This window comes from Nelumbo nucifera, chromosome 2 (genome assembly GCF_055504915.1).
Source record: "Nelumbo nucifera cultivar China Antique chromosome 2, China Antique-T2T, whole genome shotgun sequence".
Classification (NCBI taxonomy): domain Eukaryota; kingdom Viridiplantae; phylum Streptophyta; class Magnoliopsida; order Proteales; family Nelumbonaceae; genus Nelumbo; species Nelumbo nucifera.
In genome coordinates, this window is record NC_142650.1 from 19,305,373 (window position 1) to 19,330,906 (window position 25,534).

General features: G+C 37.8%; 2 protein-coding genes across 7 annotated transcripts; one reads left to right on the top strand and one right to left on the bottom strand.

The window, feature by feature from the left end:
- Positions 1-2,426: 2,426 nt before the first annotated feature.
- Positions 2,427-8,774, top strand: LOC104595054 (uncharacterized). 6 transcript variants are annotated; one of them, XM_010255617.3, is made up of 3 exons: positions 2,427-3,270; positions 6,485-6,646; positions 8,421-8,774. In XM_010255617.3, the coding sequence occupies exons 1-3, from the start codon at positions 2,596-2,598 to the stop codon at positions 8,517-8,519; spliced, it is 936 nt and encodes a 311-aa protein (XP_010253919.1). In that variant the 5' UTR covers positions 2,427-2,595; the 3' UTR covers positions 8,520-8,774. The 6 variants fall into 6 exon arrangements, 4 of the variants coding, with proteins under 4 accessions (XP_010253919.1, XP_010253920.1, XP_088753304.1 ...); XM_010255618.3 differs by having other exon boundaries at positions 6,488-6,646; XM_088897178.1 differs by lacking the exon at positions 6,485-6,646 and having other exon boundaries at positions 2,428-3,270.
- A 7,360-nt stretch (positions 8,775-16,134) lies between these two features.
- Positions 16,135-16,536, bottom strand: LOC104595055 (auxin-induced protein 15A). Its single transcript, XM_010255620.2, has one exon. The coding sequence runs from the start codon at positions 16,534-16,536 to the stop codon at positions 16,135-16,137; it is 402 nt and encodes a 133-aa protein (XP_010253922.1).
- Between the last annotated feature and the right edge of the window lie 8,998 nt (positions 16,537-25,534).

The window sequence follows — 25,534 nt, forward strand, 5'->3', positions numbered from 1 at the left end:
ATTTTGGTTGGGGCCCATTTACTCTATCCTATTGGATAGGTGTCTGGACTACGGACCCATCGAGCCCATCCCTTATTTCTCCTCTGTGGTGCTGTGATTGGTGCGTCATCATAACGCGGAATGCTCGAATTCAAAAAGAAGCTTTTGGCTCCACCAAGGAAGGAGGGAATGGCTCCTTCCGACGGTGGTGGATGCTGGAGGATAACTTACTAAACACGTCAAAAGAATCTTAAGTTTTACGTTATAACGTGGATTACGTGGTTGTTTCTACCGGTCGACGGTTCTCCTCTGGCTTTGGGGGATATGCAATAGCAAAGAGCAGATGCCAAACATGCCCTCGTCTCTTTAAGTAACAGGAGTTCTATTTTCAAGAGCAAGGCGGCAAGCAAAGGAAGTATAAAGGGTATTGTTGTCTTTTCATTGTCTTTGATGTCTTCGGATTAGACTTGTTCATGGGCCGGGTAGCTTGACAGCCCGGCCTGCACCCGGGTCCGGCTTGGACACATAATTAGGCCCACGGGTTTAACCTCAGGCCCAAAACAGTAAGCTCAATTGTGTTTCGGGCCGGGCTCGGAATTTGTCAAAAAAGCCTAGCCCAAGTCCGGACCGAGCCTGATTTAGCAATATATATTTTATAAAATATATAATATGTATTTTATATATTATATAAAATATAATATTTATTAGAATATATATTAATAATTTAATATATATACATTTTTTTTATTTTTTCTTTCTAATTTCTCTCTCTCTCTCTCTCTCTCTCTTCTCGGCCACTTCAGCAGTAGCAGCGGCATGAGCTAGACTTCGGGCTTGGGCCTAGGCCCAGGCTTTAGGCTTTTTATGAGGGCTGAGCTCGGGCCCAAGTTGTAGGCCCGATGGTCGGGCCGGGATCGGGCTCGAGCCTTAGAAAAATCTGTTAATGCAGTGTGAAAGCCTGGCTTGAGCCCAGCTCGGCCCATGAATAGGTCTACTTCGGATATTAATTTTAGGAAAAATTCCCGATTAATACCCTATACCTTGGGCTAGTGCCACTTTGGTTCCTGGACTTTAAGACATGACAATTTAGTACCCAAACTTTCAAAATGTGTCAATCCAGTACCTGTCGTTAACAAGATGTTAAGTGACATTTGAAAAGACACAAATGTCCTTTGAGTGTTGATAAAAATGATAAAAAAGTCCAGGAACCAAAGTGGATTGACACATTTCAAATCCTTGCCTCTTTTGTTCAAGAAAATTGGGGTTATGTCTCAGTGGGCATTCTGATGACTCCAACTTTCTTGAATAGAAGAGGCAAGGATTTGTGACTGTTCATCTTTTATCAATGTTTGGATGGTTGATAAAGAGAATTAGATGACACTCAAAGGATATTTGTTTCTTTTCAAATGACACTTAAAAGTTGGTTGATAGCAAGTACTTGATTAGCACATTTTGAAAGTTCGGGTACTAAATTGTTGCGTTTTAAAGTTCGGGAACCAAAGTGGCACTAGACCCAAAGTACATGGTACTAATATGGAATTTTCCCTTAATTGAGATAAGTTGGTCAATCGATAAATTGACTATGATACACATGCTCATTTGTTGCTATATTGAGTCTCATGGTAACTAAGAGTTATTGGTGAGCATCATTACTTTGATAAATAATCTCTCCCTCGCATTGATTTATTTGCAATTTATAACGTATAATGATGGTACATGGTTTGGTCGCTCCTAGCTGGATGGTAGTTCAGATGTCGTTCATTTCAGGTGGCCGATCGAACTACAAGAGAGTATAACCAAAGGACCTAGGGTGTTTTACTCAGTGTGGGCACTTCGATGCTTAAATTTGCGAAGAGTAATTACGAGTTTGAAAGCTTTGTAAATGAGAGAGCTAGAGAGTTAAATCACACATATGCCTTTATATAGGTGAGTTGCTGTAGGCCTCATAAAACACACCCGAGATCCTCGATCTACATTACCCGGAGATGAACCGATAGGACTTATCGAGTCCGTCGATTCGGGCGGGATAAGGATAAGGCTCCTAGATGTGTGGTATGATCCAACAAATTTTATCCAACAAACAATTGCATGTACAAATCCTTTATTTATTTATTTATTTATTTCTCATCCAAAGTGGGGAAAAGAAGAAATAATATTCTTTGTTCTATCCATTTTTGTCATTTTAAAATATCATCACTTTATTCATGCAAATCTTAGAAAGGGTATTTTAATAAATTAATCTTTTTTGTTCAATCCAATTGATACAGAATGGATGAAGTATTAGAATCTGAAAATTCAAGAAGTATGGCCGTCAAAAAAAAAAAAAAATTCAAGAAGAATTTGCGTCAAATAAAAATTTGAGGGGTTAAGTATCATTATTCCAAGCACAGGTGTTGTAATCTGTAATTTAATTGCAACGTTAACACTAATAATAATATCTCGTGGACCTGCTCGCTCGCTCGCTCGCTCGCTCGCTCGTACACGTTGATGATGGTGCCTTCTCCGAAGTCCGAACAAAGTTGAAAGGAAGAGAGAAGTTGCAGAGATTTTGCGAGAGAGAGAGAGGGAAAATAGAAAACGTAAAGAAAAAGAAAAAAAAAAAGACTGAGAACGGCCATGACCAGGACTAGCCTTGACCTACGCACAACGGCGCAAGTTATCAAGCAGTCCTCTGCGTCTTTCCTCTCCGGCTTCTACACATTCCTCTTCCTCTCTTTCCTCCTCTTCTCCTTCCGTACTGTTGTCGAGAGCGGTACCCTATTCGTTACCTCCTTCATCGATCGGGATCCCTCCTTGAAGTCATTACTTTCCCGCCTCGATCTTGCCGGCAAGAATGTTCGATCGCCGGAGAGTTTCAAATCTCCGACCACCATGAGCCGTCGTCGCCGGCCGTTCCTTCACCTGAGCCGCGTCGGTACTCTTGACGATGATTTCTTTTCTGGAGACGATGATGAGGATCGGAGTCTGTTTGGATTGGGTCGTCCTGCTCCTGTAAATCGCAGTTTTTTGAATCTGAGTCATTTCTTTCGTGGCGAAGGGAAATTAGGGTTTCTGGATTCGGAGAAGGGCGATGGGATTAGGTTTTCGGAGATTGTTGGTTCTGGATTTCTGTTCAAGGCGGAGGGTTTCTCTTTGAATGCTGATATTGAAAATGAGGGTGAGGATAATGGTGAAAGGAACATGACAACGATTGAAGAGAAGGGGGAGGAAGGGGATCGGCCTGCAGATTTTCAGTTACTTGTTAAGGGTCTCGAACTGGGTCGACGTGACGCGGCGACTTTGTTTTTTCTGGTGAGTTTCTTGTCCGCAGCTTATGGTTGGGTGATTCTAGGGTTCTTGATTACGCATTCTTGTGTTCTTGGTATCGTGTTCTATGCTGTGGTTAATGACTATCTGAAGAAACATTATTTATTTATGAAAACGATCTGGGCTGGTTCGCGGCTGGGAATTCGGAGGCTTTCGGGCTTTATACTCATGAGATGGGCTGTTAGGGATGCTTTGACCCAACTCCTCGGTCTGTGGTATTTTGGTGAAATTGAAGACCAGTACTCATTTTTTAAATTGTTTGTGAGATTGAAATTGATGCCATTCTCCATATCTTCTCCCTGGACCCGGGGGTTTGAGACAGAGATCTCGGGCTTTCTGTCTACGTGGTTTTTCCTGGATGTTTTTGTGGCTTTTGTGTTTGCAGTGGACTGTTGGGTTGCAATTATGGATACAAGGAGGAGCGGGAGGGAAGTCATACAGGAAGGTTGTTACTTGATATCTACGATGTTGATACAAGCAATTCAATTAAAATGTTTGGAAATCCTTTCTGGCTCTGTTCCCAGATGGGTAGTGGCTCGGTTTTTTGGGGAATTATGTGCTTCTTTTTTCCAATCGATAGTGGAAGTCTATTTTATGGTGGCTTGGTTAATATTATACTTTGCTGCAAGGTGCAAGAATGTCAATCCAGAGGGAAGGAGGTTTGGTCGAAGAGATTTAGAGGACTATATTAATGGTCTCAGATGATTGTGGCTATGCTAGGGTGATGGTTCACTTGGGGTCTTTGAATGCAACTGTAAAATATTGATAACCTTTTGATGCTTTGCGTGGCCCTCTCTTGAAGTCCATGTGGATTGATCTCTGCCAACTTTGTTGGTGTACTCACCAGGACCCTCTGCCTTGTATGTACTTTATCAGTGAGTATATGAAATTGTGTATATTTTCACTGGAAGACTTCCCTTTTTAAAAGGTTCTGCCTTTTCTCTTGGTGATAGTGGCATAACACATTGAGAATGGCCATGATTTACGCAACTGAAAAGATAATCTTCACGTCATCTTTTGTTACAATGTTTTTTGGGTTCTTTGTCAGTTTTTAGTGTCTTTGGTTCCTTGTACATTTCTTGCAGAGATAAACACATTTGTTGAATGCCAGGCTCAATGGGTTGTTTTGCTTCTATTAACATCACATTCCATGTGGTTCATGTTTATTTGCATTGTTGCCTATGTGGACTTGAAAGCAAACTTTCTCCATTATCATTTATTTGAACATTTGTTCTGTTGTGGGATGTGGTGGTACTTAAGTCTCTCACTCTATCTAGTTCAACTTAGCACTGGATATCAATTAATCCATCCTGGCTGCTAAGATATTTTTAATTGGGGCTTCTATTTGGTTTTATCTTTCCACAGGTTCCAGAAAAGTGTAAAGGGATCACTTAGAGAACCTTTGCAGGACTTTTGCTGCCCTAAGCACACATAATGGAATATGAGCTAATGAATGAGCTAGTGAATCTCATAGGGAGCGCACTTGGGGCCATTTGGGAGGGCTGAAGCTTTTGAGAAGTTACTAAAAGAGGCTTTAACAGAAAGCTGCCTTTTTTGGCTGAAGCTTGAAGGACAGCAAGTTTGGGTTTTCCTAGTTTTTCACCAAACATTGCTTATAAAGTGTTGGGGTGGGGTTCGCCTTGCAAAGCCATAGGTCACCATGGGAAAGCCCTCCCAAACAGGCACTAAATACCTAAAAGAGCTAAAATGTTTCTCAGATATCTTTCTGGCTCTTCTATCTATTTAGAAGTGATTGACATTTTTGATGAGTGAAAAGTGAGGGCTTTTGGAAGGATTCATGCTCCTTTATCTATAATTCGTGGAAGATCAACTAACAACTAATGAACAAGACTGATAAAAAAAACTTGTGAATGAGAAATGCACCTTCTTGGAAGCAGCACTCACTATCACAGTATTACCAATAATACCAGATAATCTGTTTTGGTCCTTTATTGTATCTAGACGTGATTAAAATTTTATGGTTTCCTTGTCTAACATCCATTTGTAAAAAATTAAAAAAATGAAGATTATTAAGTTTAACTCTATAAACTAGATCTTCAGCTAAAGAATGGAATTCAACCTACCTGTTTGAAATAAAGATTTTTACTCATCAAGTTGGAGGTGCTGGCATCTCCAAGGCCCCAATGAAGATCTCCTGATAAATATATGATTTCCCTCACCCTAGTTTTGCGGAGTTGATTTTCTTTTATATAGTTGGTACTTGGTAAAGACTCCATGAAATTCTAAAATAACACTTTATATTAGTAAATGACATGTGCAATCTGGGAAAACCTAGCGGGCGTAAAGTTTCCAGAATACTTGCTCCCTCCAAAAAAGGCTTCTATTCTTTTTAGTAGCTTGTTATTATTCCAGTTCCTGGTGCTCAGAGAATAAACAACGAAGACAGTTCTTGTCAGCCCAGTGTGTTCTGTTCCAAATCTTGGAAGGTTAAAAGTATGACGAGAACAATTTTTTTTTCTTTGAAATACATTTACTCTATTACATTGTTGCTGATCTTTTTCTGGTCAGCACTCAGCATTCCATAGTTCTGTTATCTTTTCTTTTCTTTTTTAGCTGCATTTGGCAAGAGTGCAAAAGCAAAACTGAAGGAAATTTGCACTCAAGTTCAGTTTTGTGGGCATTTGGTGAGAATGTGTATTCATACTGAAAATGAAAGCAATTTTATTTTATCAACTGATTTTGTGTTCAAAATGAGAGCAATGGAAGCAAACTTTGCACTCAAAGTTGGTCAATGTAAAATTAGGTTGGTTCCAGCCTCAGATTTGTGATTGCACTCTTGGAACCAAACAAGACTCTGTTATGAATGCAAGATTGCAGGAATTGCATCCTTTTATTTGAACAAATTTGCATTTACATCAGTGCATTCACTTTTTCCACTCTTACCAGATGCATCCTTTGGAGTAAATATGATATTGTATTGATATGTGTAAGAAGTAGCCAAGCTCTATTACAAATTTATTATCTTCTTTGACTAATGTAAAATAGTGGATACATAAATCGGTAAAAGTTGTGCTGCATCAATGACCAAAACGTATGCTACACAGAATTCTGTTCTTGGGGAACCAACCAAAATCCTGGAGCTCCTAGCAGTGAAGTTGGGGATAGGGTTCAGTAGTTTCTTTGGTTTTGATGCCCCATCTTGAAAGGTATATCTTAGCTTGTTTAGGTGTTCTGACAGAAGGCTAGTTACCAGAAGCAGCAGACAAGTTGGCAGAAGGAGAGGAGACTACTTGTAATTAGGTGCAAAAGTATTCAGGATCTGAGTGATGTACATTTTCTATGTGCTCCTGCTGCTAATTCTGGAGGCAACTTTCATCAAAGCATTACCCAGCTGAGAATGGTATTCAATTGCTGCCACTTGACCTTGTTTTTGACTGTCTTGTTAGATATGACTTTATCTTCTCATATTTTTTCTGCTTGGGATATTACTATAGCATGCTGAATATTCTCAACTCTCTCTCTCTCTCTCTCTTTTTTGGTTCTGACTCTCCTTTCTTGACATGACTAAAGTTTCGCTTCAGGATTCTGTTCCTGCACCTCTAATGGTGAATATAGTTGCCTCTAGTTGCCCATGTGTAAAGATGATGCTAAATCTAGTTTCTTTTTTTCTTTATCAATTACTCTTCAGAATTTTATTAATGTAAATTAAAATTAAACAGTGCATCAGTACAGTATCATCACCCGAATGTTGGATAGCCTTAGTTAACTACTTCTAATATATTAATTGCATTTCACCTTTTCTCAATGCCTCTCCATATTGATGCTAAATCCAGTTCTTGTGCTGTACATTGTTTTCAGTTGCATGTGCTATCTAACAACTTCTGGAACTGTTATGGGATATATCTTATGGTGGGAAAAGAAATCTGAAGATTTTGCATTGTGATGCCAATGTTATTCATACATCTTAGTCGATTTAGGACTACAGATAAGGTCCTTAGCCAATTAAACTAGGGTTTGTCCTATTCCTAGTTGGTTTATTAGTAGTGTATCTTGGTTTTGGAGTAGGAAAACAAGGGAAAAGAGCTGGGCAACCTACCCTTCAGCTATGTGTTCATGCTTTAGTATGGACTTGGATACAAGTTTGGCAATGTGCTTGTGCTTGGACCTTGCTATGCCGCTATGTGCCTGTACTGCTATGCAGGCATGCCCTCCTACGTGTGTGACTGTAGTGCTAACATTCCTCTCCCTAAGATTCCCTGGCTGTACCAGTCTCTTGGGAAGCTCCCAGGAGATTTCCATCATATTGCACTCCAAAGATTCCTTTGTGGGCACAGGTAAGTAAGGGTGTCAATGGACCGGTTTTGGACTGGACCCCGTCCAGTCCAAATTCAATTTGGACCAATCCAGTCCAAATTATTTATTAGATTGGATTGGACCTGGTCCTTCTGTGATAAATTTATATTGGATTAGGTTGGATTAAGTCAATATCTGGTCCATTGCTATAAGATAAGAATATAGGTGTCAATGGACCGGATTTGGGTTGAAATCAATCTAAATTAAAATAAATTTGAACAGATTGGACGGTCCAGACATTGAACTGGACCGGTCCAAAATGGTCCAAAATATTTCATTGGATTGAATTGGACCCGGTCCACTTGTAATGGACTCACACTGGACTGGATTGGATCGGACCAAATCCAGTCTAATTGACACCCCTACAGGTAAGATCTCCAAGAAAGGAGATATGTTTCTATTCTTTTTCCTATTAATTGATCATATGTTCGTAGTCCTATATCTCCATAATTTCTTATTTGTGAAGCCCCATCTCCTTCCAAATGAATCTCTAGGACATACTCTGCTCCCTATTTAAGCCAAGATCTGTATCTGGGAACAACCTAGTTTTCTTTTCTGTGACACACCATCTCCACACCCAACAAATAATGGAACAGGAAGCCCGCTCTAACCTCTAAATCAAGGCTAATGCCGATGCAATCTATTTTCTTCATGGAACTTTAGAAAAACTCCAAATTATTGTTGCGAAGTTGCACCCAGAAAGTGGTTTGAATCTGACTCTTTTTCTGATTACTTCGCAATTTATATGATTGGATTTTTAATATTTTAGCTCCTTGTATGGTGAAAATGCTCATTGTCCCTTGGTTTGGATTAAATGACAGAGAAGGATCACAGTATGGAGAGTGAAAGGGGAAGCTGGGGTAAGGGGCAGAAATAAAGGAAAAAAAAAGAAATTGAATCCTTCTCAAACATGGTACTGACAAAGCCAGGTAGTCTGGATCTCTCGCATTTTCTTTTTTCCTCACTTTTTGTGTCTTCAGTAAGGTGGCGAAGATGCTGCTGCATCTTTCATTGCTTGCTAGAATGGATCTTTTATTTCTTGTTTTTTGATCAGTAAGAATGGATCTTTTATTTCAATGTTATATGGAATTAAATAGTGCATCTTTGTTATAAATAACTTGTGTAATATTGTCTACACGGCGGAGTAAATTAAATTCTCTTTATCATGATCAAAACTATGTCATATTCTGAGTGTAATCACTTGGTACAACAAACGTGCAAGTGATTATGTAATGCCATCCTCTATGGAGTTGATTACACTCTTCTCTGTCTCTGTATATACCTTCTCCCAACTATATGGGTTAGCTATGTGGATGATGAATCTTGTTCCACCATTCCATTTTATTTAATGCCATCCTTCTCTATATGTAACTATGTATTTATCTGTGACTGTGCACATGTTTTCATTTTATGGAGCTGCAAATGTAGAGTTTCATGGACTTAAGTGGTCCTACATAGGTTGTCGGTCTGCTATCTTATGGCTTTTCTGATTTGAACTATAAAATTTAGGTTATTTTCTTGTTTAAGATAGTCATTCAAAGAACACAAGGCTGTCTTCTTCTTCCTTTTTGGAAGCCGTAGGGTAGTCTTGCTTCACTAAATATATACTCACCTTATTACTGATAAAAAGAAGATATCTTATTGCATGAAAGGAGTATTATATTGCATATCCATATCAGGTTTTGTTCAGTGCTTGAGTGCTACAATATGGACAATCTAATGCAGAACTAGAGACACCAGAAAGATGAATTGCAGTAAAAAAAAGAAAAAGAAAAATGAATTATTGCAGAAATTTCCCTATATATTTCGCCCTGGGCCTGAAGAGTCTGGGAGTCTGAGACTATTTTATATTTTTCTAATAATATTGTAGGTGCTGTAAATTAATTAAGTACGGGTTATTGCTGAATTAACTGATAAAAAAGATTCTTGCTGAGTTAATTATATTTGTAGCTGCTATTCTGTGAATAATGGGGAAGAGAGAACTTCCTTAGTTATAATTAAGCTCTATATTTGAATCACACACTGCTGGAGAGAAGCTTCATTCCTCTTCAAGAATTGAAAATTGTCTAGTCGGTTTTATTGAGAAACAGAAAAGCTTTATTCCTCTTTAAGAATCAAAATTTTTCTAGTTAGATTTATAAAGAAACGGAATCTTATCGTTGAACTGTGTGAGCATCTGCACTAGAACAAATGGACCTATGATCCAATCAAGTCCTGGGGAACCATTACTTGGGTCAGTACCTTGGGAATCTGGGCCTTCCAGTGTAGGAGATATAGTAGTGTGACTTGGTCCTACTGGACATGGAGATTCCATTTGCATTAAGATACCGGCACTGCTATAGGGACTGAAGTCTGATGCTCTCGTTGGGTTACTCTCACGTTGAGGTGGGAGAGCGGATTCGGCTTGGACCCTCCCTATACCAGAGAGTCCAGATCATTGGCAATCCAGAGTGAACATCTCGTGCAGCTGGGTTCAAAGATCTGGCGAGGCGAGTCGCTGGCAGGCAGTTTGATTGGAGAACGGGTGTAAAGAAAGAGCTATTTGTTTGTCCTAGTTTTGCTTGGTTTCTGCTGTCTTTTTGGGTCTGCCTTGGCGGTGTAGGATTAATGCCTTTGCTGTACTAGGACGCTCATACTAAGCTCCATGTGGAGGGATCCTGTGGCTGATCCTAACCGTCAATCAGGTTGGCATTGATTGGCCATCATCCATATGATATAAAACTCAATACTCCCCCCTCCCACCTTGAATTGGAGTTTTACCTAGTTGATCATAGCCAAGTACAAGTTGTATATGAAATATGCCATTCATGTTTTCATGAATGGAGAGAGGGTGGCGGGGGCTATGGGCTATGGGCTATGGTCAAGTCAATATATTAATCTAATGATCTGCTAATCCATATCCAACCCAACCAGCTGACTTCCTACCGGTTGGTTCGCTCATGAGGATTGAGGAGAGCATTCTCAAATCTCAACCTGGGTGACGTAGTTCAACACGATCAATGCCTGCATGGAATGATGTGCTCCACCATTTCAAACGCAGTTACAAAGAGAATCAGATTTGAAGCGTCTGATCACCAATGGTTAGTTAGGGTAGACGAATGCTTGGAGACGTACAAAAAAAAAAAAAAAGGCTCCATTGCGTTTAATTTTAAATACTAGCTAGGAACAATCGGATTTTACTCTGTTTTTAGCGTCTGTATTATTACCCAATCATAACCTGTAAAGAAATCTTTTCCTGCTCAAGTTTTAGCTCATGTTCAACTATGAACTCAGTTTTCTCTGCACTGTTTTGCTATTGTCCATTTCCAATTTGATTACCTATCATATTTTTCTGGCCGATTTTAACCGCCACGTAGAGGCGAGTCCGATCTCCCTAGTCTTTACAGGGGAGAGGTTCCTGATGTGCAGCTATTAGGTGTTGTGGGTAGGGGTCGGCCCTGTATAGAAAATCCGAGCTCCCTACTGGCTACAGCCTGCTTGGATTCCAAGAAAAACCAAACCATTAGACTATATAAGGATTTCGGGTTAAGGAACTCATTTTTGTTCTTTGCAGTGCAATTTTATTTGCATTAATACAAATGCATGGGAGTGCAAATGAAAAGAATGCAAATTTTGGTTCAATTTTTTTTTTTTTTTTTTTTTTTGTTTTGTTTTTATTTATTTTGCTTCATTTGTACTGCAATGGAGAAAATTCCCGATTATTACCCTGTATTTTGGGCCTAGTGCCACTTTGGTCTCCAAACTTTAAAATGCGATAGTTCAATACCTGAATTTTCAAAACTTGACAATCTAGTACCTATCGTTAACTAGTCGTTAAGTGGCATTTGAAAAAGATACAAATGCCCTTTTGAGTGTCATCTAATTTTCTTTATCAACCATCCAAACATTGACAAAAAATTAACGGTCTCAAATCTTTGCCTCTTCTATTCAAGAAAATTGGGGTCACCAGAATGCCCACTCAAACGTGACCCCAACTTTCTTGAATGGAAAAGACAAAGATTTGGGACTGTTAATTTTTTGTCAACGTTTAGATGGTTGATAAAGAAAATTAAATAACACTTGAAGGGCATTTGTGTCTTTTTTCAAATGCCACTTAACGGCCGGTCAACAACTAGTTAACGACAGGTATTGGATTGTCATGTTTTAAAAGTTTGGGTATTAAATTGTTGCGTTTTAAAGTTCAGGGACCAAAGTGGCATTAAGCCCAAAGTACAGGGTACTAATCGGGAATTTTCCCACAAAATAAGGTAAAATTTGAAACAAAAATAAATTAGAACTCACGCTCAAATCATTTGCACTATCATAATTTTGCATCAGTTCAAATAGATTTACACTGCAACCTGACACATAGGCTTAGTTTGGAAAGAGTGTAAATACAACTATGTACAGTGTAAAAGCTTATATACGATATTTCTAAACCTTGTATTTGTACTATACATATTTGTATTTATGTTCTTCCCAAATTGAGCCTTATGTTGTGTTTGGTTGTAGTGCAATCTTATTTGCACTACTACAAATGCATGAGAGTGCAAATGAAACAAATACAAATTTTGGTTTAATTTTGTTTTGGGTTTACTTTATTCTGTTTCAAGTATTATCTTATTTCATTTATACTGCAGTTAAACAAAATAAGGTAAAACTTGAAACAAAAATAAATTAGAATTTATACCAAAATCATTTATACTACCATAATTTTGCATCAGTGCAAATTTATTTGTACTGCAATCAAACGCAGTATTAATCAAGGTTTTCGAACCGCCGTTGACCCGGACAGTTGGATCATTCAGCCCAGGAATCGTTCAAGCAACCGGTTCCATTTTACCCCAAACCCGATCTTTGACCAAAAATCGTTGAAAAAGTCAATAACCTGTTGACCCGGGCGGTCGAACCATCGACCTATTGGCCTGTTCAATGATTTTGACCATTTTTTATTTTTTAATAATTATTTTTAATTTGTTTGTCAGAATGGGCCATCTGTTCAAATCGGACGGTCGAACTGTTGACCCGGAAACCGATGGCCAGAATAGTTTCGTTTTAGGGTCGTTTTTTAAAACGTTGGTATTAATAGCAAATAATTGGTGTAACAATAAAATCCTGGGCTGAAAACCAAGGCTTAAAGTATCGATACTCTCTTTTCATTGAAACCGGATTTAGTCAATGCAAAGCCCGTTTAAACAGCCATTATAGCCTTGCATTGGGAATATCTCCCCATGAAATAAAGCACAAAAGTATAGAGATGTTCCTGATGCAAGGCTGTAAAGACTGTTTGAACGGGCCTTGCACTGATTGAAGCCGATCTTCTTTTCATTCCATTGAAACTCATTGTTATTTATTTATTTATTTGGTATAATATTCTGTCAGGGGATATATTTTATCACCCTATTATTATATTATTAAAAATTTAAAAACACCTAACACTTAAAAATTTAGGTTGTTGATGACCCTGAATATCAATATACATTGTATGATATACGTATGATACTTTGAACCTTGGTGGGAATGTAGGTTTGAATTTTAGGGTGTCCATTTTATTTAAAAAATGCCAAAGGTTAAGACTGTACCAGTCCACCCCCCCCAACACCCATATGGTTAGGAGCCTGGGACCAACATTGGGTAATGGGTTTTATTTTACTTTTTTATTTTATTTTATTAATACCACTAGCATGTATTGACTATTGATTTTAGGGCTGTTCACGGGTCGAGTTGGGTTGGTTTATTGATGTTTTTCCAACCGATCCGACCTGGTCGGTTTACCTAGAAATGAAACCGAAACCGACCCAGTACTAAGTAAAATCGACCTGGTCGGTTTGAATCGGTTTGTGTCGGTTTTGTGAATGATTCTCTCGGTGTGAACGATAAAGGATTCAAGTCTAACAAAGCAAAGGCTGGATGCCTAAAAATTAAAAATGATTTGATGGATTAAAACTAATATTTTATATATCAGAAATTTTATATATAACATGTATATTTCTGAAATAAAGCTGAACTATATATATTTCCATAAGTATATATCTGAAATATATATTAAAACTGAAATATATATATCTGAAATATATTATATATATAATATATATCTAAGTCGGTTCGGTTTATATTTTTTTGTAACCCGAAACCGACCGATACTAAAGAAAAACCGACCAACTCGGGTTGGATCGGACCGGGTTAGTCGGTTTGGTCGGTTTTGGTCTTGTTATGAACAACCCTAATTGATTTCATGATTTCAGACGATATTTTTATGAAACTAGTATACATGTATGTGCATTTTCACGTGACAGTATCTCTAAGACAATTATTTATAATTCATGGACAGTTTCTGAACAATTATAAATGGGCAATTTTTAAAATGAGAGCAAAGGACAGGGCATTCACTCTTTTATAAATAGTATAAACAGATTGAAGAGAAGAAAGTCTATTTATATACATCTCATAAAATTGTGGAAAATATTTCGGTCCTGTCCTCATCAAATTCATCGGAACCACTATTAATATCCGTGAGCTGACCATTGAGCTATCACAATCGCATCAAAATTAAGAAATTTTAGATAGTGGATGTGGATGTATGCAGAAATATTAAATATGGTTCTAGGTGGAAGGAAAACGAAACCATTTTATTCTTTACGTGGCCTTTTAACACTCACAAGAGAATGGATGATGACCCATTTCATGGTTTAGGTTGACTTTAAGAGTTCTGGTTCCATTTCTTTCTATTTGAAGAACAATTAATTAGCTGAGGGCCGGTTTAGCCTAGCTGATGAATCAAATTAGGCAGGGTTCGACTATGATATTGGAAAAGATATGGTATTTAAAAAACGTTTGATCAATTATAAACGTGGTGACCAATCAAAATTTATGGATGAACTTTGATTTGTCAAAATTTTTTGATACCACGTCTTTTCCGCATTAGAGATTTTCCCTTCAGATTAACATAATCTTGGGAGACTGTTTAGCATCATCTCTATGCTCAGTCTCTGTACGTAGTCTTTGCAGTCTGCTCTGAAAGAGATATGTAAATCAAATACCTACTAGTAGTAGTAGTAGTCTTATGGGTCTATACTCTTGCATACATAATAAGTCATTTTCGTCGTAGGATGTGAGTTTTGATCATGGACTATTATTATGGGCACAAGGGGCTCTCTGTGCCAAACGCTATTGGTATTTAGTATTGGCTAATGGCTAGTAGTTGAGTCCTGATGACCTTCTTGATTCTCAATTCAAGACAAGAGAGTAGACGACATCTTCTGGCTCTTGGCTCTTGTCCAGAAGGGGATGTACTTGCTGCGTCGCTCATGTGCTCCGTTGCTATCATAATTATGTCAGATTTGGACATTTGTTGTGTCCTTGGAGTTGGGGACGTCCTTAATTTGGAAACGGGTAAAAAGGCCTTATGCCATGTCTATGGACACTCTTACCATCCAACTGGAATAGGATTGCACAACCCTACAACTCATGTTGTGTTTAATGGGTTACAATTGGGCTGGTTTGTTTGTATTTGTTTTTTTAAAATTTTAACCGAGACTGTAGTTTTAAAATTCTAATCTTCGTTGATTTGGACGGTTTGGATTGTTCGGCCAGAAATGTTCAGGCAATCGGTTCTGTTTTACCCTAAATCCGGTCATTGGCTAAAAACCATTGAATTAGTTAGTGATCCGCTGAATTGGGTGGTCGAACCGCCGACTTGTTTGACCCGTTCAATGATTTTTGGCCTTTTTTATTTTAATTTTTTAAGTTGGAACAGGCTGTTCATTTGAACGGGACGATCTAAACCGGTGGCAAGAACAGTTTCGATTCTAGGTCGGTTTTTAAAACCTTGGGTCTTGCTTATCCCGAACTCGGTTGACAAAAGGTGTTAGGATAATTTTGTTGAGGGTAACAAAGGCTCAGTTTACGAAATAATACAAAATATAAGGTTTTGTAATCTACAATTTTGCATATGTACTCCTTTGAAACTAAGCAAAAAAGAGTTATTGTATAATTTGCCGGCAACCGAGTTCGGGACTTGCACCAATTCGTGACAATACATACCCACCTGTACAGACTGACTTAATTCCTTGTTTCAAGGGGGAAAAGAGAGGAGATGGTTATTATATCATATGCACCACCCTAGCTAGTCAGTTTGTTGCAGAAGCAGAAGCAGATAGAGAAAATTGCACCATCAATAGTTGATTTCGATCATGATTATTTTTATTAACATTTGCATGCCACCACCCCGGCCTCCCTCGTCTCAGAGGCCTCAGCTTCCTTCTCTCTGCCATTAATGTATATGTTACTACTCCATGTACATCAGAATTCAGAGCAGAAGGAATCAAATAATGGGCAGAGCTCGTTCCAAGTAAATATATATAGTTGAAGGAAGTCATGACATTGCTTTTCAGTGGCTATACAAAACCCTAGAATGGATCAAGCGACATTAATCATATCTTCAAGTAATTATAATTAGGTGTTATGATGTTCAACCAAATTGGGTAGTAAAGAGGTCGATTAGCATCAGCTGCAGGTGGAAAAAAAGCAAGATCAGAGGAACCGATGGATGGAACATCAACGACAGAATAAGCAGATCCTTGGATCCGGTGGAGACTTGGCGCAGCGAACAACGTCGAGGAACATGGTCTCGTCACAGGGAATGCAAAGCTTGGAGTCGGCGGCCATGAAGTCGTACTCGTCCCGAGCTCGATCGAGCAAAGCTCTGAAGAGGGGATGCTTGAGCAAGGTCACCTTGATCACAAACCTCTTGCAGTTTTCACCTACGTACACCACCAAGTGACCCCTGGGTACATCCTTAGGGATGGACACCTCCTCCTCCTCCCGCAGCGCCCATCGCCATCGGTAGGGGTAATCACAGGTCGCAGAGGGAAAAACTTTTGCGCTCATCCTTCTCCATTTTCTAAGCCATGCCTGCAGCTGGAAGAGCTTCGTCCCCTTCATCATCTTTTGGTTCATCTTCACGGCAGGAGAGGGAGCTGAGCGATCGAGCCAGAGAGGAACGTGGTGTGGAGCAAAAATGAAGCGAGGAGGTTTGTATATATATATACAGTTAGAGCTAACTAATAACTATGGATCTTGAGCATTTAATGACGGTTGAAGTGATGGGTGAGTATGAAACTTCCTTGCATGTATGATTTTTTTTTTTAAATTAATTAATTATAATAATAATAATAATTATTATTATTATTTTTTAATTTTTAGGGCTATCAACAGTATGATCAATGACAGTCGTTTGCTACAATTTTTTTTTTTTTTTTTTTTTTTTTTTTTTTTATATTTGAAAGAAGAGATAATAAAAAATTTGTGATTTTTTGCTTGTTCTTGTATATGTGATTGCAAAGAATTAATATTGTCCTGAAAAATTTGAGAAATTAATAACACTTTGACCTTTTTACCCCCAATGGATAATGTTAGTTTAACTATTTAATAAACTGATTAAAAAAATTCATCAAATAAGTGAAAATTAATAAAATGAATAAAAATAAATAATAAAATAATAAAATGTTCAGCCAGTTTTTTTTTGCTTAAGACACATATTAATTAATACCTGGCATGGCATGCAAATTTCGAAAACAAACAAGGGCAATTTAAAAGCATCTAAAAGCGACCAGTACCTCAACCTACATCTTGTCCTCTGCTATCATTGTTATTACTTTATTACTTGTTAGACTTTGTTAGGAAATATTGTTGGGTTGAACGACGGCCAAACTGGTTTATTAGAATTTAGAAATGTTGTTGGGTTGGCTTCATGAAAATTATACTAATTCATTTTTATATAAATAGTTATAAAAAATAATCTATATATATATATATATATATTAAATTTTATATAAATGAGTCAAATAACCAAACCGGATGGTTGGACGTAGGGGTGTCAACGGACCGGTTTTGGATTGGATTCCATTTAAATCAAAATTCATTTTGACGGATTGGACAGACCAATAAGACAGATTGAATTTGGACGGATTGGGCGGATCAATATAAAATATTGAATTGGACCTGGTCCATCTATAATGAATTTATATTGGATTGAGCCAATATCTGGTCAATTGATATAAGATAAGAACATAACTGTCAATGGACCAGGTTTGAGTCGAAACCAATCTAAATTAACATGAATTTGAACAGATTGGGCAGTCTCTGGACCGGTCCAAAATATTCACTGGACTAGATTGGACCAGGTCCATTTGTAATGGACTCACATTGGACTGGACCGGATTAGACCAAATCCAGTCCAATTGACACCCCTAGTTGGACGATCTGAATGTTCTCAGCCCACTTTAAACAGATTTAGTGTATTCACCAATTTATTAGTGTATTTACCAATTTATTATTATTATTATTATTATTATTATAATAGTATACGAATGAGCAAGACAATGAGAGTATCCATCCCAAGGCTGTCCCGAACTGATTATTAATCAGGATAAAATCAAAATAATACAAAATTTTGATAATATAACTTCAACAAAAATATAATAAAATAGTAAATTATTTATATGTTAATAAATTAAGTGTCATATATATATTATATATATATATATTCTCTACCAATATATTATTTATGAAATTTATCATTTCAAGAACAAAATATAATAAAAATTATAAGAAAACTAGGAATAGTATTGACTATTCTGTCGGATAGGCAGAACCGGGCCAAAAGCTAAGGGGGCCAAAATATAAGTTGGATTTAAATGAGTGCTGTGAGGATTTTGGGGCCATGGCTACCCTCGGCCACCCCTGGCTGCGCCCCTACCGGCAACCCTCGTAAATGTGGGATTCAATACCAGAATACCAATACAATCAGTAGCAGAGTCGGGAATTTTCTTTTTTTGAGGAGACTAAGTTAAACAAGAAAATGAGATAGGGAGTAGAAGTAGGATTTAGAGAAGATTGGACTGAGAAGATTTAGGTCTATTATATGTTTTTTGTAAGGAAAAAATTAACATTTTTTTTTTTTAAATTTTGAGAAGTAGAAGAACATTAGAAAGTGATCCATTACATTTGAATTCAAGTTTTGGGGCCCAAAAGACCTACTTTATTATGAGCCTGTTTAATGCGTCTTTCCGTAGGGTCTTTCGGCTGTTTATAAGCTGGGAAGACCGAAAATTGGTCTATTTCCATTTGACACGAAAGATTTAGCCGTCAAAACCCATTTTGAGCTAATTTCGGGAAGCTCCAAATGAAGCTTTCCACGTTTTAATCTCACGCGGAAAGACCCGAAATGATATGCATCTGCCCAACAGTCTTCGGGCTGCCCGAATCTTATGTCAAAAGTTCAATAGGTCTTTTGACTGTCAGAGCTATAAGAAGATCTTCTCCAAAGAGACTTGCCAAACGGGCCCTATGCATTCATCCAATTTCCTCTTAGTAATCATATATAAATAACAGTTTTAACAAAAAGTTTGTGGGGCCAAAGACCCCACCGATCAATTAGAGACTTTACTTGATAAAGCCAAAGATAAATTTATGATGGGCCAACGGCTTTTATTTTTTATTTTTTGGCTAAAAAAAAAGAAACAGTATTCTAATTAACGTTACGACAAGATACAGTCACCGATTCAAACTCAGTACTCAGTTGTTCACGTGTAAGAGTTGGAAAATTTATGATGGTTCAAGGGCTCAATCATGATCCACATATACATTCCCATACCATTCACGTGGCAATCAGCTATTAATCCTCACACTTTCTAATTAAAAATTATTATTTTACATTCTATGTAGCCAAAAATATTAAAATTAAGCCGTTTACACAATGGCCTAGAAGATTGAAACCACGTTCGCCCTCTGGCCTACCACTACATCGATCCAAATCCATATCCGAAAAACCCAGGGTTATATATCGCACTTTCAAATCTTCAATCACACTAGTTCTTCCTCTTTTAATTTTCTTCTGTTTTTTAGAAGAGAAGAGAGGAATTAATGCAAATAAATTGAATACAATTTTGGAAATGGTTTATGGATAAGCGGACTGCAATCCACCTTTGAAATCTAAATTGCACCCTCTTCTTAGCCTACTAGTAGCCCCCTATAAATTGCATATTGTTTCTGAATTTGGCATCAATCCACGGGCAGGATTCAGTCCACCCTTAGAAATCTTAGCTCCACCCTAAGGGTGGACTGAACTATAAAAACCTTAATGGTTTATCTTGAGGCCTTGTTTTATGGATTTTAGCAGTGAATGGGAATCACAATCTTAGGCTCCGTTTGGTTTGTGGGATGGGGATGGGAAAAAATGAATATTCTAAAAATATTCTCTTTTCTCTCATTTGTTTTGAGGGAAAGAGAGGGATGGGATGAAAAATATGTGGGATGTTAGATCCCAAAATCAAGGATTTGGGGTCGCACCAAAACCGTGCGACCCCAGTGGAAAATTTTGAGAAAGAGGAGGGAGTGAGGAATGGTTTGTGTGGAAAATACATAAGTGGAGCTGGTTCGGTGACAGTGACGTTTGAACCCAGAAGCAGGAGCTGGAGGGGTTACACCAAAACCATCGACGGTCTGCTACCTCCCCTTCCTTGAGGACGGTCGCCAGGTGACGTTCTTTGTCGATGCCCCTCGAAGTGAGAATTTTTCATTTCAGCAGAGAAGCAATGTTAAAGCTGAAATCCAGAGTGATAATAACCAGTCGAGGCTGAGATTAACAGGTCCAGTGATACTGAAGCTGAGATTAACAGGTCCAGTGATACTGAAGCTGAGATTAACCAGCGATATTGAAGCTAATAGTAACCCTCTTTCCAAGGCAACCACATTCTAAATGGCAATGAATTGTCATCTGCGAATTGAACCCAACAGTCGCTTCTACTGGGGATATGCTTTTAGGGGATTTGCGGGCGTGCACGTTTCTATTGCACGGAAATGTAATCACGTACAACAATGCGACAGTACAGTGGGTAGTGGAAGGCTGGGAGAAGCATTATTCATCATCTCCGACGGCACTGTCCTAAGGTAGGAGATGATGAATAGTGCTTTTTCCATTATTTTCTCCATATAAAACCAAACAAGGGAAGTATAAATTTTTACACTTTCCCATCCCACATAAATCTTCCCATGAACCAAACAGAGCCTTATTGACCAACTTTTTCACATTCTTTTTGAGGATTTAAGTGGAATCCACAGGGAAGTGTTACCCTTTTAATTTTCCCGAGTGGAGAACAAATGCTCAAAATACAATCATCCAAAAATACTCATTAAAACAAATATAATCCAAAAAACATGGACTTGGGCCCAAAGATAAAAATGACAAAAGATAAAAAAAAAAAAATTAACCACTTACTTGAGAAAGTGGGTGAGACAAAAGAACATGGGAAAGTATTTACTCGAGTAAATTTAACAAAGAAGAACATAGATAAATGCACTTATCCCCGGGTAAATGGCCTCTTGGTAAACGAACAAGGACTAAAAAACAATAAAATTTGGAATGATCATTGTTGAGGGGATGGTTTCTTTAATTAGGGACTTGGATAATTTTTTCTTTTAATTTTGAAAAATTCAGATGCTGTTTTACAAGTCTTTTTAATAAGATCTTTTGACAGTCCATATGGATATGGCCAAAAGATGTACTGAGGTTTTGGGGTTATATCTTTTAAAGATCACGATTTGATAAATATAATAATTTACCATGGTTCATAAGGCTGTTAAATGAAAGATTTTAGGTGTAAAAAGATGAAAGGCTTCATTTGAAACTTATTTTTGGTTGTTTTGGATTTTTGTGAGCCTTTTGAAGACCACGGATTTTTTCGATCATTTTGTCTTTCAGTGCTGATCTTAAAAAGATTAAGGATCTATTTAGTTCACAATTAAAATCAGAATTGGAATTAGAATCATAATGCCTTTGAATTGAAATTAGAATGGTCTATTTTCATAGACTATTTGGATTTTATTCTGAAGTAAGGAGGAGGGAATGATCATTTTCTCAAATGCGAGAATCCCATCTACCATCAATGAGAATGAGATTCCAATTCGACGTACTCAAATTAAAACACGACGTGCATATATAAAACCGTGCCATGTATTCCACGTGGTGAGGATAGATGACACGTGCAAACTAACCAGAGAGATAGTCAGGTAGACGCTAGCTAGGACGCAGCAGAGTTATCAGGCTAGTCCATGGTTTTGATTATTGAAGAGCCCGGTTCAGCCATCAAGTGCAGCTAATCAAAAATCAGTTTTGGGAATTAATCCAGGAAGTAGGGTTTTTATGGGTCGGGTTGAGCCATTAATTTTCTTTAATCGATCCGATTTAATGGGTTTACTTATTGACTAAATTGAAATCGACCGGCCTTTAAATAATTTGGATCAGTTTTATCATTTAATCAATTTATATAATAATTAAAATATTAATTTTAAACAGTCCAATGTGAACACCCCCAGTCGGTTCGGCTCCGAGAACTCCAACATGGAACAGTTGAAGATTCTAACTCTAAGTATTCAACAGTCACTATTTATTTAATCTCTCTCTTTCTCTTTTCTTTTTCCAATATTGGAAAGTGAAGACTCCAACAATTTAACATTTTTTGACAATAATGCTTGCTAAACCCAAAAAGATAATTAATAATTCCTAGGTCTTGGGAAGGTAAACATATATAAGCTGATGGGGAGATATAGTTAGTGGCTTCTCTTAGCTCAAGTTGATGAATACAGCCAGCAGCTTCACCCAACCATAATTCTTGAGGTTGAATGACATAAATTGATGAAGAGGAAGGAAAACCAGGTATGTGTTTGGTTCTGTTTATGCTTTTTCATTCAACATTTGTACTTTATTGCTTGTAAAACTGAGAAAGGTAATGATTACAATCGTTCGACTTTGACTTTAGTCGGGGCAAAGCCCATTCGAGCAGCTTTTATTGCCCTTGCATTGAAAATATCTCCATACTTGTATGTTTTATTTCATGAGAAAATATTCCCAATGCAAAGTTGTAAAAGGCTATTAGAACGGTGTGGGCATAGATTTGCCCTGATAGAAGCCGATCTCCAACCATTTATGGCAACGGAGAGCCACTAGGCTCTACATCAATGTAACAACGAAAAAACACTTAATCATTTGTGAAAGTTCTAAAAAATAACTTCCCCAAATAGTACCGTGCATAAAAAACCAAAGCCTACTTTTGCCATTTTTGATGCGTGCGGAAAACCAAAAGAGAATAACTGTTGAAGTAGCACCTATGTAACAGCATTTATTGAATAAACGCACATGAAATCAAACACCCTGCAACTATCCTTGGTAAATTCTGTGTAAAAGTTCAGTGACAGTTGACATTGACAATAGAATCAAGGAAACAAGAGGTACAGACCAATTAAAGTTTCAAACTTGTGGTATTCTTTGTTAAATTTCCTTACCCAACTACCAGAGATTGTGAAGTTTGAAATTTATTAATTGCTTCCTTGGGAGAAGGGCAAAAAGAGATAGAGTAGATAGTATAATATATATGTCATTAGATATTTCATTTAAGAGGGAAAGAAGGATGAGGTTTCTTCTTTTAGTTCAATTTTGTGTGGTGGATGGGCCACCTGGTTTAGACTAAGAGAAGAGTGTCAAGCACCCAGATTTAGAGGGAGAGATTCCTACGTCTACACCAAGGTTATTAAAATTGAACCGGACAACAAACAAGTCAGTGGTTGAGTTTGGACGGCCCACTCTAACAAAAAAAAAAAAAAAATTAGTTATATCGTTGAACGATTCGACTGCTCGAGTCATCAGTTTGCTGACTAAATTGGTTTTTGTGGAAATAATGGTTTTGAGGTATAACAGAGTGACCGGTTCTAGTTTTTCCGGTTCACCCGTCTGGTCCGGTCCAATTTTGAAAACCATGATCTACACCAACTGCTATACATTCATTATATATTCAATCACCCTTAACCCTTGGGCCATAGCTTGCTTCCAAAAGGTAAAAAGAGCCACACAGCTCTGCATCTACAATTCACTCCGGTCCGAGAGAGAGGGAGTAGTCAGGCGTGGAAAGCAGGTCGGTCAATTCGGTAGATCTCATGATGATGGGGCTTTAGGACCAATAAATAAAAGATCCCATATGTATGGGTCCTGTTAAGGGATATTTTGGTACAGTAAATTTGATGTACTTTGAGTTGAGAGATCAATGATTTTGTCTCAATGAGTAGCCGCGTGTGCGTGTGTCCTCTGTGGACCTATCTCGCCTCGGATACTGGCTCTTTTGCCATCTGGCAACCATCAATGAAATGGTTAAAAGCGTCCAAACAACTCTTTTGGTTATTACTGCTTCACTGCTTCTCCACCAAAATATCCTCTCTGTGTTGTCAGTTGTCACATATTCACTGGTCCCAGTAATTTGCAGACTGCAATGCAGGCATGAAGCATAAGATGCTTCCAATTTCCAACCAAAACATGAAGAGAGTTGAGAGGAGAAAGCCAGAAAGCCAAACAAATAGTCCATCAATGCCATCTTTTTCTTTTTCACAAGTGTTAAACTTGGACCGAGTAGTCCAGCGTCTACCTAATTGGTTTGAGTTCGTTTTGGGTTTTGGGCCCTACAGGCCTAGCTAGCCTAACCGACATGTGATTTCTGACATATGAGAATCATTCGAAGCTACTGAAAACCCTACTATGCGATTTCTAAATGAAACCATTTGATTCCACACAAATGAGATGATTAGATTTGTGAATATTTTGATTGCTTTATATGTATCTACGGTTTTTGAAGCATAGTGGATCCAGGCGGTTAGACCCCTTTTTGAATCGTTTTTTAGTTCAATTTGAAAAAAATATAAATACATATAAAATAATACAAAATACAAGGTTTTGTATTCTATATATTTATATTTGTAACTGAGCCTTTATTAAAAACTGTTGATTTGGTCAATGATTTATCAATTCAGTCTGTTGAATTATCGACTTGTTTGACTTAAACAATAGTATTGATTATTTTTTATTTTAATTACTTTTTTACTTTTTAAATTACAATAAGTCATCCATTTGGACCAAATGATTGAACTACTGCTTCAGAAACCAGTGGCCAAAGCGATTCCAATTTTGGATCGATTTTTAAAATATTGATATCAGATAAATCTCTTATAAGTCTCTTAAACCTTACTTGCTTATTTCATCAAACACCAAGAGAGAGAGAGAGAGAGAGAGAGAGAGGTGGGAGGAAATTGGGTATGGGATGGTGCCAAATTGCCAACCAAAAAGGTCACAACCACCCCACCGAATTAAAGGACCAAATGTCGGGGTACAAAACAACACTAGATGGAGGCATTAGAGTCCTGTTCAAAGGACCCAAAAAGTGTTTGATCCTTTGGAATTTGGAACACTTTTAGAAGCAAAGCCAGCGCCAAGAAAGAGACAACACAAGTGCACATATAAACCCTAGTATTAGCTCAAGGATTCTGGGAGGAGCAGCACATGCATGTCCAACTTGTCAAATACTTCAATTCCATTTTCATAGCAGACTGAGAGGGTGGTTTTGGAAGAATCAAGATGAGCCACCACACCACTCTGGTCAATGGACATGGTTTCTATTATTATAGTTGATATGATCGATACAGCCCATGAGAGCTTAATTTGTTTGCTTCCTGTCTGTTGAGTTTTGTAATGGGCTGGCCCACAAGACAGCGAGATATGGTACCACCATGAAACACTAGAGTATGGTGAGACCCTGAAACCAGAACTCCTTTTTGTACCACTCAAAGCATTGAAATGGGAAGGTGTATGGATCCCTTTTTTTCTGCTCCATCTATATATATCATTGCTATTTGCGGGGGATGTTGGAGCACGTCAGCCCCACCCGCCCAGACTTGTTCAGCGACCTTTTAATGTCGCTGTTTTTGAATTTTGCAGGCTGCTGGCCCATTTAATCCCTATACAAAATGTCCGACTCTGTAGGTTGAGAATCTCATCATAATTATTCCATCCTTTTTCCTTGAAGGAGAAGCGTGGGGGAGGTAAGTTTCATAGAATGGGTCTCATGAAAAAGAATGA

Excerpts from the sequence above, each read along its gene's own strand:
- LOC104595054 (XM_010255617.3), top strand. The coding sequence starts at position 2,596 with ATGACCAGGACTAGCCTTGACCTACGCACAACGGCGCAAGTTATCAAG. Across the intron at positions 3,271-6,484 it reads CGGCGACTTTGTTTTTTCTG|AAGGCTAGTTACCAGAAGCA; the intron begins GTGAGTTTCTTG and ends GTGTTCTGACAG. Across the intron at positions 6,647-8,420 it reads GCATTACCCAGCTGAGAATG|AGAAGGATCACAGTATGGAG; the intron begins GTATTCAATTGC and ends ATTAAATGACAG.
- LOC104595055 (XM_010255620.2), bottom strand. The coding sequence starts at position 16,536 with ATGAACCAAAAGATGATGAAGGGGACGAAGCTCTTCCAGCTGCAGGCA.